We start from the raw sequence: 11027 nt of genomic DNA on the forward strand, positions 1-11027 counted from the left end.
CTCGGCGGGGTCCTTGCCCTTCCCCTTCCCGCCAGCCCCACCGGCCTGCCCAGCTGGGAGTCCAGCGCCAAGGGACACGGTCCCTGCCCACTGTGGACAGTGGGCCCCGCAGGGCTGTGGGCTCCTACCAGCAAGGTCCCCCCGCCCACATCTGGACGGGCACGCGGGGCCGGGCCCAGGGGTCTCCGACCCTGCTCTCCAGGGACCAGACAGAGGTGCCTCCTGTTCATGGCCTGCGGCTCACCCGGGGCGGCCTGGCCTTCCCTGCAGCCCAGGTCCGGATGCTGGGGCGGGGGTCCATCTCTCCAGGCCCACTCTGCCTCACCAGCGTCAGGGAGCGGCGAGCCCTGGACTTTGGCTCCCAGGGGCAGGGGCCTGGCACACAGGGGGCGTCTCCGAGATGCCCATCGCGCAGACACCGAGGGTCCCTGGACAGAGCAGCTTTGGCCGAGCTGAGGCCCCTCCCTGACCTTGTGCCCCAGCCTGGCCCCAGCCTGGGGGCTGCCATTTGCCCTCAAGCCTCCCCAAGTCCTCTTGAGGGGGGCTGCCCCTCCTCCTTATGGGGGGGGCACAGTGGGAAGGGGCGGGCCGGTCAGTGTGTGCCAGGCACAGCTGTCTGCAATGCCCCGGGGACGACCAGCAGCCGTCACGTGGGCCTGGCTCTCGCCGGCATGGGGTGCTGTACAGGAGAAGGCGGGAGAGAGACGGGGGTGAGGGGGGGAAGGCCAGCCTCCCGCGGGGGTCCGCGGACCCATCAAAGTGCGGGCGGGCCTGGGGGCAGCTGGAACTGGCCCACATCCTCCACTGCTTCATAGGATGGGTCAGGGGGCGAGCTCTCAGCGGTGGGCCCGGAGCTGGGCCCGCGAGGCCCCTGGCAGCTGTGCCTGCGTGGGGCCGCCCCCCCGCAGCAGACCCGGCAGGGGCGGGGGTGGGGATGGAGCGGACGCGCCACCAGAGCTCCCACCCTTGGGTCTCTGCTTCTCAGGGGTCTGCACCGCGCATTTTCTCTTTGGCGTCCTCTCCGCTGTCAGGGACATGGGTGAGGGACGGGCAGGTCGGCTGGGACCCACATGTGTGGAGGGCGAACAGTCGGTCGGGGGAGGCCCTGTCTCCACGCTCGACCTTCTGCCAATGGCCTGCGGTCACGTGGAGAAGCCCCTCCAGGCAGAGGCTGGGGGGCGGGGACACCGCCTCCATCTCTTCCCCGACCTCAGGGATCCCACTTTTCAGAAAGGTCTTCTCTACAGGCCAGAGGTCATCTTGTGGTCCCTCGTGGCTGGTGACCTTGGGCAGACCCTGGGTATGGGCTCCTGGGGGCTACGCCATCTGTCCAGGCCCCCCCCCCCACCCCGGCACTCTGGGCCCCCTGCTGGCCCACCCACGTGGTCGCCTCCAGGGGCGCCTGCTGCTCGCCTCCACGCCAGCCTCGGCCCTGGGGGCAGTCCTGTTTACTGGCCAGTCCTGCCCCCTGCCTGGCCCTGTTTGCCCCTGGGGTGGCTGTGAGGGCCACGCAGCCTCCCAGCTGCCTCAGATGGGTGTCAGCTCACCCCAGACCCGGGAAGTGGGAGGGGGCTTCCCTGCCTGCCCCCCTGAAGCCGCATGCTCCTCCCCAGGGCCCTTTCTGCCTCGGCCACGGGCCCCTGGGACTCTGGGCCCTGCCTCCCAGGAGGGGTCTCAGGAGGAAGCAAGGGGGACGTGTGGGGAGGGCTCTGGAGAAGGCCGGGGCGCCTGACCAGCCTGCTCAGAGCCAGGGAGCCGGAGAGACAGGCGCCAACACCGCGCGGGGGCCAGAGCAGGGGACACTGGGGTCCGAGGGCAGGGTGCCAGGCGCCCTAGGCCTTGGCCAGGAGCCGTTCCCCACGCCCACCCCCCTGGGGAGGGCTCGGCACTGGGAGGTGGGCCCCCGCCCTCCGGCCCATCAGGGAAGCAGAACAGGTGGGCAGACGCCCCGGTGCGGTCCTGGGTGGAAAGGAAGAGGCAGGGGCTGAGGCTGCAGCGTTTAATGAGAGCCCACGGGGCTCCTGGGGGAGGGGCGGCTTTGGGGGTGCGGGCGGGTGGACGAGGGGCGGCAGGTCCACCTCCGGGCCGGCTGCTTCCTTGCACGGGGCGGCCGCCCACCTCATCTCTGCACTTCTGCAGCACAGACGTGTCTCAGCCAGGAGGGAGCCCTGGGCACCGCCCCCCACGCCGCCTGCTGGAGCTGCCCGCTCACCGTCCAGGGTGTGGAACTGGTCCGCCGCCTCGCAGAAGCCTGGGGGCCGGGCCAGGGGTCAGGGCGACCGGGGGTGGGGGCGCGGGGCGAGCCGGGCGGAAATGGTGGGGGGGACACTCACCGTACTTGGGGAAGAACAGGATGTGGTCCTCGGTCAGGTTGGCCCCCTGGACCCGCTGCTCAAACACACTCAGGAAGGAATCGCTCACGGGGAGCGAGCGGACTGCGTGCGGGACACACGTGCTCCTGTGCGCCCGGGGGCGGGGGCCTGCAGGGCGCTCTGGGCTGGGCTGTGTGCTGGGGCTGCGATCTGACCCCTGCCCCCCCTTCCCGCTCCGGTTCTGCCCCCACATTTGGGCAGAAGGGCAGGGGCAGGGGGAAGGGAGGAGAGGGCCCACCCAGCCCACCCGACAGCCCCCGGGGACCCAGGCCCCCCGGACGTACCATACAGCTTCACCGACAGCTGCCGCGCCCGCTCCAGGTACAAGACGGCGAAGCCGCGGTAGTCCGTGTCCCCAACAACCACGTCCACTGGCCCGCGGGCGCCCCGGGCTGTGGGGAGCCGGCGGGTCAGCCCCACCGCCAGCGCCGCGCCCGCCCCCAGCGGCCAGGGCCTCACCTTGGAGCAGGAAGCGCCCCGGACGCCCCGCGTCTCCATACAGCTGCCGCACTGCCCAGCAGATTCCATCCCTGGGGGCACGGCCGGCGTGGGAGGATGCCCAGCAGGCTGGGCTACCCCAACCCGGGTGAGGCCGCAGCTGGGGTGAGCTCAGGGGGTCCTCGCTGGGACTCACAGCTTTCGGAAGGTGGTGACGGCCATGGCCGAGCCCCGAGGAGCCACGTGCAGAGTGGTGGCCTCGGCCCGATGGCCCTGCTCCTGCAGGTAGCGACACGGGGAGGCCACGGCCACTAGGAGCCAGGTCCCTGCGAACTGGGGAGCAGGCCGCGTGAGGGCACGCAGGGCTGGGGGCGGCAGAGGCGGGCAGGCCCGTGCCCACCTCTGCCCAGCTCTACCTGCTGGGTGTCAAAGTTGGCCTTGGGCTGGATGGTGCTAATGGGAGATGGGGGCCGCGGGGGTCTCCGCGCCCGCTGACCCAGGGAGCTGCTGGCCAGGAGCAGAGTTAAGAGGGCTGCGATCCTGGGGGTCAGCATGGCGACGGCGGCGACAGGGCCAGGGCCAGAGGAGGCGCAGGCCACACGGTCAAGCCCCAGGTCGGAGTCCACTGTCCTCTGCTGCCCAGCAGCCCCGCCCAGGAAGCCTGCCACGCTCCCGCCGCCGAAACCCCTGCCCCGGGCCAGGCAACCCCCCACTCAGCCTGCGGGTGAACCCAGCCTCAGCCCGGACATCTGACCCTCGCCCTGCGCTTCCCGGCAGGGCCTGGCGCCGTCCGTGTCCAAAGTCCAGGCTGACCTCCGGTCCTTGTCCACCGGGAGGCTGAGTCCACCTGCAGTGCGGGAGAACGGGGTTCAAACCCTGGGTCGGGAAGGTCGCCTGGAGGAGAAGGCAACCCAGTACTCCTGCCTGGAGACTCCCATGAACTGCACAGTCCACAAATGGACAGAGGAGCCTGGTGGGCTGCAGTCCACGGGGTCGCACAGAGTCGGACACGACTGAGCAACCTCCCCTTCCTTTCCCCTGTCCACAAACCCGGTGACTTCCACTGCGGCGGGTGCTCAGCCCTTTCTACGTTCATCTCCCCGCAGCGGAGCACACTTTCGCCTGTGAGGCCGCGGAACGCCGGAGCCCGGTCTCGAACCCGCGACCCTGAGTCTCGCCCGCAGCCCCGCCCACGGGCCCGGCGCACGGCCGCCGCCCCGCCCCGCCGCCAGGGGCGCTGTTCCGGGGGAGGCCGGACGCGCACAGGCGCACAAAGGAGCGCGGCCCTAACGCGCAGGCGCAGTAGCGGCCGACGCGTGCTGCGGCGCTCGGCCCTCGACGGTCATCGATGCCTCGGGGCTCGTGGCATCAGCCTGGCGGCCTCCATCATAGAGACGCGGCGGCCGGAGCGTCGACGGAGGGCGGAAGAGGGTCCGTGGGCTGAGGCTGGGCGCCGGGGCGGGGGCCGCGCATCCGGGCGGAGGCGGCCGCGGTGAGTGCGCCGGCCCGGGGAGCGTCGTCACGGCGGCGTCCGGACCCCGGCCCGGGCCCTCACGGCCTCGCCCGGAGAGCGTCGTCACTCCGGCCCGACCCCTGGCCCGGCCCCCAGACTCCCGGACGCGTCCTTGGCCAATGAATGAAGCGCCGTGGCCGCGGGGCCCGAGGGCCGAACCGAGGCCCCACCCCCGGCAGCCCCTCGGAGGGAGGGTGGGGGGCGCTGGGCGGCCCCGCCCCCGCCCCGCCCCCAGCTCGCCCGGCTGTGTCCGTGCTGGCCGGCGGCCAACCTGGCAGGGGTCCCCCAGGCCCGAGGGCAGAGGTCAGGGCCGGCTGGTGTTCCTGGCGGCGTCTGGGACGGGCGGCCGGGCCGGCCCTCCTTCCGCCGGCCCCGACTCTCTCCTGGGAAGGACCTCTATCCCATGCTGACCGCTCCGAAGCCTGGGGCAGCAAGGTCAGAGATGGTGCGCAGGGGTCACCGACCCTTCCCTTCTGGGCCTCGGAGCGGTCACCAGCTCTGGCAACCAGATGTCTCCCCGGGGTCCTATGGGGGGAAGTCAGAGGGCCCCACCCAGAAGGCCTCTCCTCCTGAGAAGGGGAACTTTTAGGGTGACAGTGGGTCCCCCGAGCCCACGGCAACTCCAGCTCCAGCTGGACCAGGCCGGGAAGCTGTGTGTTCAGGGGATCACTGGGCCTTGCGGGACCTCAGGAGCGCGGGGTCCGAGGAGCACGGCTGTCTCGAGGGGCTTGGGGAAGCTCTTGGCTCCTTGGCCCTGCAGGCGGTGCCAGCCGGCCCTCCGCACATGCTCAGTCCAGTGGAATGCTCAGCAGGGCAGTTGGCAGGGCAGGAGGAGCACCTACTGGGCTGGCTTGGCTCGGCTCAGCCCCGGGCCCTGTGCCTCTCCTGGGCCTGGGGGCCGGTGTCCTCCCTGGCCCCACCGGCAGCTAAGGCGGCTGTGCCTGGGTTTCAGGGCCGCCTGGGCAGAATGTCACGATGGATGAGGGGGGCGCACCCCTGCTCCCGGACAGCCTGGTTTACCAGATCTTCCTGAGCTTGGGCCCGGCCGACGTGCTGGCCGCCGGGCTTGTGTGCCGCCAGTGGCAGGCCGTGTCCAGGGACGAGTTCCTGTGGAGGGAGCAGTTCTACCGCTACTACCAGGTGGCCCGGGATGTGCCCCGACACCCAGGTCAGCACCAGCCCTCACGCTGGCTGGGGACGGCCGGGCTGGGCCTCGGGGGGGCCCGGGCCGGAGGGTGGGCAGGGCGGCCCCCGGCTGCCGGGGCCCTGGCTCCGAGGCCCGTGGCCCCAGCGTGACCGCCCCCACAGCGGCCACGTCCTGGCTCGAGGAGTTCCGCCGCCTGTACGACGCGGTGCCCTGCGTGGAGGTGCAGACGCTGCGGGAGCACAGTGACCAGGTCCTGCATCTCAGCTTCTCGCACTCGGGCGGCCAGTTCGCGTCCTGCTCCAAGGACTGCACGGTGAAGGTGCGGGCGGCCCCGGGGCGCAGGTCAGGGCTGACGGCGGCCCCCGGGGAGGGTCAGAACCTGGGTGGCCGCCCGGGCTGGGAGTTCGGGGCTGGGTGGCCCTAACTGCCTGCAGATGAGCAGAGGGCCCTGCGCACAGCTACGCCAGAGCCTGCCGGAGCAACACGTACCCACAGGCCTCGGGTGGTCTGAAGGCCAGAGACAAGGGACCCCCACCTGGGCGGTTTGCGGGCGCTGGCCAGGAGAGGGGCCGAGGGGCGCTGCGCAGATGGGCTCACCGGCGTGCCTGCTGGGCCCCCCCCCTCCGCCCCACCCCCGCAGATCTGGAGCAATGATCTGAGCATCTCGCTGGTACACAGCGCGGACATGCGGCCCTACAACTGGAGCTACACCCAGTTTTCCCAGTTTAACCAGGATGACTCGCTGCTGCTGGCGTCGGGGGTGTTCCTGGGGCCCCACAACTCCTCCTCCGGGGAGATCGCGGTCATCAGCCTAGGTAAGAGCGGGCCGGGGGCGGCGGCCCTCCTTCGCTCCCCGCCGAGCTCGGTCTCTGCCCGACCACCCCGCCCCTGACTCCCCACCCGGCCCAGACCCTGCGCCCCGCCCCTCCAGTCCCCGCCCGCCCCGCCCCTTCCTGCTGCTCCCTCAGACACCTTCGCCCTGCTGTCCCGGGTTCGCAACAAGCCCTACGACGTGTTCGGCTGCTGGCTCACGGACACCAGCTTGATCTCCGGGAACCTGCACCGCATCGGGGACATCACGTCGTGCTCGGTGCTCTGGCTCAACAACGCCTTCCAGGTGCGTGCGGGCGGGCACTGCGGCCAGCGGCGGCCACCCGCAGCCCGCACCCACCTCCGCGCTCCTGCCCGCAGGACGTGGAGTCGGAGAACGTGAACGTGGTGAAGCGGCTCTTCAAGATCCAGAACCTCAACGCCAGCACGATCCGCACCGTCATGGTGGCGGACTGCAGCCGCTTCGACAGCCCCGACCTCCTGCTGGACGCCGGCACCCCCGGCACGGACTCCAGCCGCGTCTTCGACCTGGGCGGCGACGCCGAGGACGAGGAGAGCGACCCGGGCCCGGCCCGCACCAAGGGCCTGCGGCGCCTCCTGGATGGGCTCCTGGAGGGCCGGGCGCAGCCCCTGCTGCCGGAGAGCACGCTGGAGACCAAGGTGGCTGAGCTGCTGGCCCAGGGACACACCAAGCCCCCCGAGCAGGGCAGGGCCGCCGCCGGGAACAAGCTCCTCATTTTCACCACCGGCTCCCTCACCTACTCGCCGCACCAGATCGGTGAGGGGCCTGGGGTGGGTCAGTCTGTGGGCAGAGCCCCTTCCTCTGTCTGTCCGGGGGGCCGAGCGCTAGTCCAAGCACCCCCCCCCCCCACTCGCCCCTGGGCAGGCACACATTCAGATCTGGGGGTGCAGGGCAGTTTCCCCCAGCCGTCTGGGAGCTGCCAGGCACCAAGGTGCCGCCTCCCCCACCTCCTTGCAGGCATCAAGCAGATCCTGCCGCACCAGATGACCACAGCCGGGCCCGTTCTGGGCGAGGGCCGGGGCTCCGACGCCTTCTTTGATGCGCTGGACCACGTCATCGACGTGCACGGACACATCATCGGCATGGGCCTGTCCCCGGACAACAGGTGGGCTTCTGTGGGTGGCCCGGGGGCGGGGGTCGCTCCGCGGCTCGCGCACTGAGCCGCGTGCCGGTGCAGGTATCTGTACGTGAACAGCCGCGCCTGGCCCAGCGGCTCGGTGGTGGCAGACCCCATGCAGCCGCCACCCATCGCCGAGGAGATCGACCTGCTGGTTTTCGATCTCAAGACCATGCGGGAGGTGAAGCGGGCTCTGCGTGCGCACCGCGCCTACACGCCCAACGATGAGTGCTTCTTCATCTTCCTGGACGTCAGCAGGGACTTCGTGGCCAGGTGGTGCGGCGGGGCGGGGAGGGGCGGGGCGGGGCGGGGCGGGGCGGGGCGGGGGCGGGGAGGGGCTTGGGTGGGTGGGGCGGGGCGGGGGCGGGGGAAGGGGCGGGGCGGGGGAGGGGCTTGGGTGGGTGGGGCGGGGGAAGGGGCGGGGGCGGGGAGGGGCTTGGGTGGGTGGGGCGGGGCGGGGGCGGGGAGGGGCTTGGGTGGGTGGGGCGGGGCGGGGCGGGGCGCGGCGGGGCTCACCGCAGACTGTCCCCTCGGCAGCGGGGCCGAGGACCGCCACGGCTACATCTGGGACCGCCACTACAACATCTGCCTGGCCAAGCTGCGGCACCAGGATGTGGTCAACTCGGTGGTCTTCAGCCCCCAGGAGCAAGAGCTCCTGCTGACGGCCAGCGACGATGCCACCATCAAAGCCTGGCGCTCACCCCGCACCGTGCGTGTCCTGCAGGCCCCGCGCCCGCGCCCGCGCCCGCGCCCCTTCTTCTCCTGGTTCGCCAGCCAGAAGCGCTGAGGCGCTGGGGCCCACCGAGGACGCCCGGGGCCCTTTCCCGGGTCTGAATGCGGCCCAGACCGCACAGGGGCAGAGCAGCTCGCCACGGGAATGCCTTAGGAAGGGGGCCGGCAGGCCGCAGGGAGCGTGGCCTGGCCCCCCCACGCTCGCGCACACACACCGCCTCCCACGGCTGTGCGGCTCAGCGCCGGGCAGCCAGGGTCCGCTCTGACTGGCCCGGGGTGCACAGGACACTGGGTCCCCCGCCCCCCGCTCCTCACCCACCCCTTTCCCCTGGGCCCGTCAGCACCACATGTCCCCTGGCAGCCCTGGGGGCCAGGCACTGTTCACTGGGCCCAGCCTTGCCCAGGGAGCCGGGGTGCCGTCCTCTGGGAACTGCCAAGCATCACGGTTGCAATGCAGGTCAGGCTGCCATGAGCCCAGGGGACCTGCATGTCACGGGTCACCTGTTCAGGGTCTGAATAAACGGTTGGCAAGAGAACAGCGCCGGCCAGTCTCTGCAGGGAGGGCTGTGGCGTCTGTTCAGGCCCTTGGTGTGCTTGCTGGATGGGGCGGGGTGCCCCAGGGCACACGCCTGAGCTGCCCTGAGCCGGCCAACGGGGACTCGCCCCCACCGCCTCTAAACAAGGCCCTTGGCACCGACTCCTGAGCAGGCCTACTGCATGTCCACTCCCCGCCAGCAGGGGGCACAGGAGGACTCTGACGGCACGCAGGCGGGCCAGCAGGTTGGGGAACCAGAGCTCTGCCTGCCTGGGTGCCGGTGGAGCTTCCGGCTCAGGGCTTGGAGTCCTCCAGGGGGGCCCTGGCTGGGGCAGCGGGCAGAGCCCTGTGGCACCTGGCAGTGACAGTGGACACAGCAGAGGGGCGGGGGTGGCCCTGGCCCATCCCAGGGCTCACCTGGGCCGCGTGTTCGTCTGGGGACGCTGGGGGTGGGGGGCTCTGCCGTGGCAGCAGGCCTGCCGAGCAGTCCGCGTGGGGAGTGGCGGTACTGGACTGCTGTCAGCCCCACACATGGCACTCGTCAACATGATGGTCGAGAAAGACGTGGGCAGGCCCTAGGCGTCCTTACATCCTTCCAGCCAGAGGCAGCGGTGAGCAGAGGCTGGCCCAGGTGCCTGCGGGCTCACAGTCAAGCCGGCCGCAGGGAGACGGGCCAGGCAGGGCCGGCGCACACAGGTCAGGTGAGCTAGCCTGGGAGGACTCAGAGCAAAGGGCAGTGTGCCTGGGGCAGCCAGCCCGCAGCACAGCAGCTCCTCAAGGACAGAGCCCCAGTGCCGTGTCGGCAGCGGGGCACCCCCATCCCTGGGTTTGTCTGCAAACCGCTGGAGCCGTGAGAACAGGGAAGGGGCCCCGGCAGCAGCAGAGCTGGGGTGCGCTGCCCTGGACCCACTGGAGCGCAGTCCAGAACCTGTGCTCAGCCATGGACAGGAGCCAGCAAACCCCATGGACGCTACTGGTCCGGAGGAGCTGCAAGATGACACAATTTCTGGAAAAAACCAGGGATATGTTTAATTGAAAGCTGTCAAGGAAACACAAAATCTGTAAGGCAGAAACAGCAGAACAGGAATCGAGAACAGGCAAAAACTGACATTTAAAAGAGAGCTGACAGGGAAGAGGTGCAGCGATTGGGCTAAATGCTTCACGCAGAGAAAGGAGGCTGGCCCTGGCCCAGCTGCTGTGGAAGCAAACAACGAAAAGCAGAGAAGCAGAAACCTGCCAGAAGAACGGGGGAACGGGGGCTGGGAGGTGGCTTTGAGGACACTGTTCCCAGGGGCGAGCAGAGGTCTGAGAGCAAGCTGTGGGGAGCAGCTGAAGGCGCAGGCCCACCACGCAGGCTCTGCAGAGGGCAGCGGGGCCGCGGGGCCCCAGGACCGCAGCTCTCCCCAGCGCCCACCTCCGATCGCTGGGCCTGCAGCACAGCCGCCAGCCCACCAAGGGGTGGGAAGGGGGCTTGCGCAGCCGACTGAGTGCTGAGGCGGGGAGGCCCCCGGGGGCTCTGTGGCCACGGCCCAAGCGCCAGGCTCCAGGCTGGGGGCCAGAGGGGGGCCGCCAACCAGACCAGAGGGAGCGGCTTGAGAAACAGCCCGTGAGGGGCTTGCGAGGCCCAGGAGCCCCTCGGCGGTGGGGCTGCCCCAAGGCCTGGTGACTCAGAGCAGCACCTGCGTCCCCGCCCAGGGCTGGGGGCGCACACAGGGGGATCGTCCAGAGAGGAGGGTCTGCGACCCCCCCCCAGGGCTGGTGGGGTACATATGGGGTCCGTCCAGAGAGGAGGGCGTGGGGGGCGCAGCAGAGGTGGGGTCCAGCCCACAGGTTGCAGTGGGGCCGTGGGCCTGAGGCTAACCAGACCCAGACCAGATGAAGTCTGTGTCCAGAGTCTAATGCACAGATAGCCGACTCTCACAGAACCACGGGAAAGAGGCTCCCGGAGGTGCTGAGCGTGTCAGCGTGAGCAGATGGACTGTGGCGGCTGCTGAGACACCTGAGCGAGCATCGCACACGCCGTGCCACAGACGTCAGGGTAGAAATGTTTCAGCAAAGAAACAAACTCACTAGACAGACCCAACAGCGGGATGAAGTCAGAGGAGAGCCGGCGACCATGACTGAGGACAGATCAGCAAGGAGGGCAGGTGAAGGCGAGTGAGGGTCTAAGGCTGTGCCGCCGGCAGCCCGAGGGGAGAAGGAAGTGGTTCAAAGTAGCGGCTGAGAATGTCTGCAGATTTGGTGGAATATACAAACTTACTGATTCAAGAAGCTGAGCAGGAGGACTCAGGGCCAAGCACACACGTGCAGACACATGGAA

At 70.2% G+C, this 11027-nt stretch overlaps 2 protein-coding genes across 4 annotated transcripts; one reads left to right on the plus strand and one right to left on the minus strand.

The window, feature by feature from the left end:
- Nucleotides 1-836: 836 nt before the first annotated feature.
- On the minus strand, nucleotides 837-3758 carry C8G (complement C8 gamma chain). Its single transcript, XM_065927488.1, has 8 exons — nucleotides 3227-3758; nucleotides 3007-3143; nucleotides 2832-2902; nucleotides 2657-2764; nucleotides 2334-2435; nucleotides 2015-2251; nucleotides 1071-1241; nucleotides 837-1024 (listed from the first exon to the last, which is right to left on the minus strand). Exons 1-8 carry the CDS (start codon nucleotides 3362-3364, stop codon nucleotides 837-839), a joined length of 1152 nt encoding a protein of 383 aa, XP_065783560.1. The 5' UTR covers nucleotides 3365-3758.
- A 363-nt stretch (nucleotides 3759-4121) lies between these two features.
- On the plus strand, nucleotides 4122-8708 carry FBXW5 (F-box and WD repeat domain containing 5). Of its 3 annotated transcripts, none has more exons than XM_065928032.1 (9): nucleotides 4122-4241; nucleotides 5276-5491; nucleotides 5632-5789; nucleotides 6111-6285; nucleotides 6439-6587; nucleotides 6662-7079; nucleotides 7281-7428; nucleotides 7501-7713; nucleotides 7978-8708. In XM_065928032.1, exons 2-9 carry the CDS (start codon nucleotides 5299-5301, stop codon nucleotides 8225-8227), a joined length of 1704 nt encoding a protein of 567 aa, XP_065784104.1. In that variant the 5' UTR covers nucleotides 4122-4241; nucleotides 5276-5298; the 3' UTR covers nucleotides 8228-8708. The 3 variants fall into 3 exon arrangements, with proteins under 3 accessions (XP_065784104.1, XP_065784102.1, XP_065784103.1); XM_065928030.1 differs by having other exon boundaries at nucleotides 4172-4302; XM_065928031.1 differs by having other exon boundaries at nucleotides 4203-4758.
- Nucleotides 8709-11027: the final 2319 nt, after the last annotated feature.

This window comes from Muntiacus reevesi, chromosome 3 (genome assembly GCF_963930625.1).
Source record: "Muntiacus reevesi chromosome 3, mMunRee1.1, whole genome shotgun sequence".
Classification (NCBI taxonomy): domain Eukaryota; kingdom Metazoa; phylum Chordata; class Mammalia; order Artiodactyla; family Cervidae; genus Muntiacus; species Muntiacus reevesi.

Coding starts and splice junctions, on each gene's coding strand:
- C8G (XM_065927488.1), bottom strand. CDS start 3,364: ATGCTGACCCCCAGGATCGCAGCCCTCTTAACTCTGCTCCTGGCCAGC. Junction 2,903..3,006: donor GTCACCACCTTCCGAAAGCT/GTGAGTCCCAGC, acceptor CCGTGCCCCCAG/GGATGGAATCTGCTGGGCAG. Junction 2,252..2,333: donor CCTGTTCTTCCCCAAGTACG/GTGAGTGTCCCC, acceptor CCCGGCCCCCAG/GCTTCTGCGAGGCGGCGGAC.
- FBXW5 (XM_065928032.1), top strand. CDS start 5,299: ATGGATGAGGGGGGCGCACCCCTGCTCCCGGACAGCCTGGTTTACCAG. Junction 7,080..7,280: donor CTACTCGCCGCACCAGATCG/GTGAGGGGCCTG, acceptor ACCTCCTTGCAG/GCATCAAGCAGATCCTGCCG. Junction 7,429..7,500: donor GGCCTGTCCCCGGACAACAG/GTGGGCTTCTGT, acceptor GTGCCGGTGCAG/GTATCTGTACGTGAACAGCC.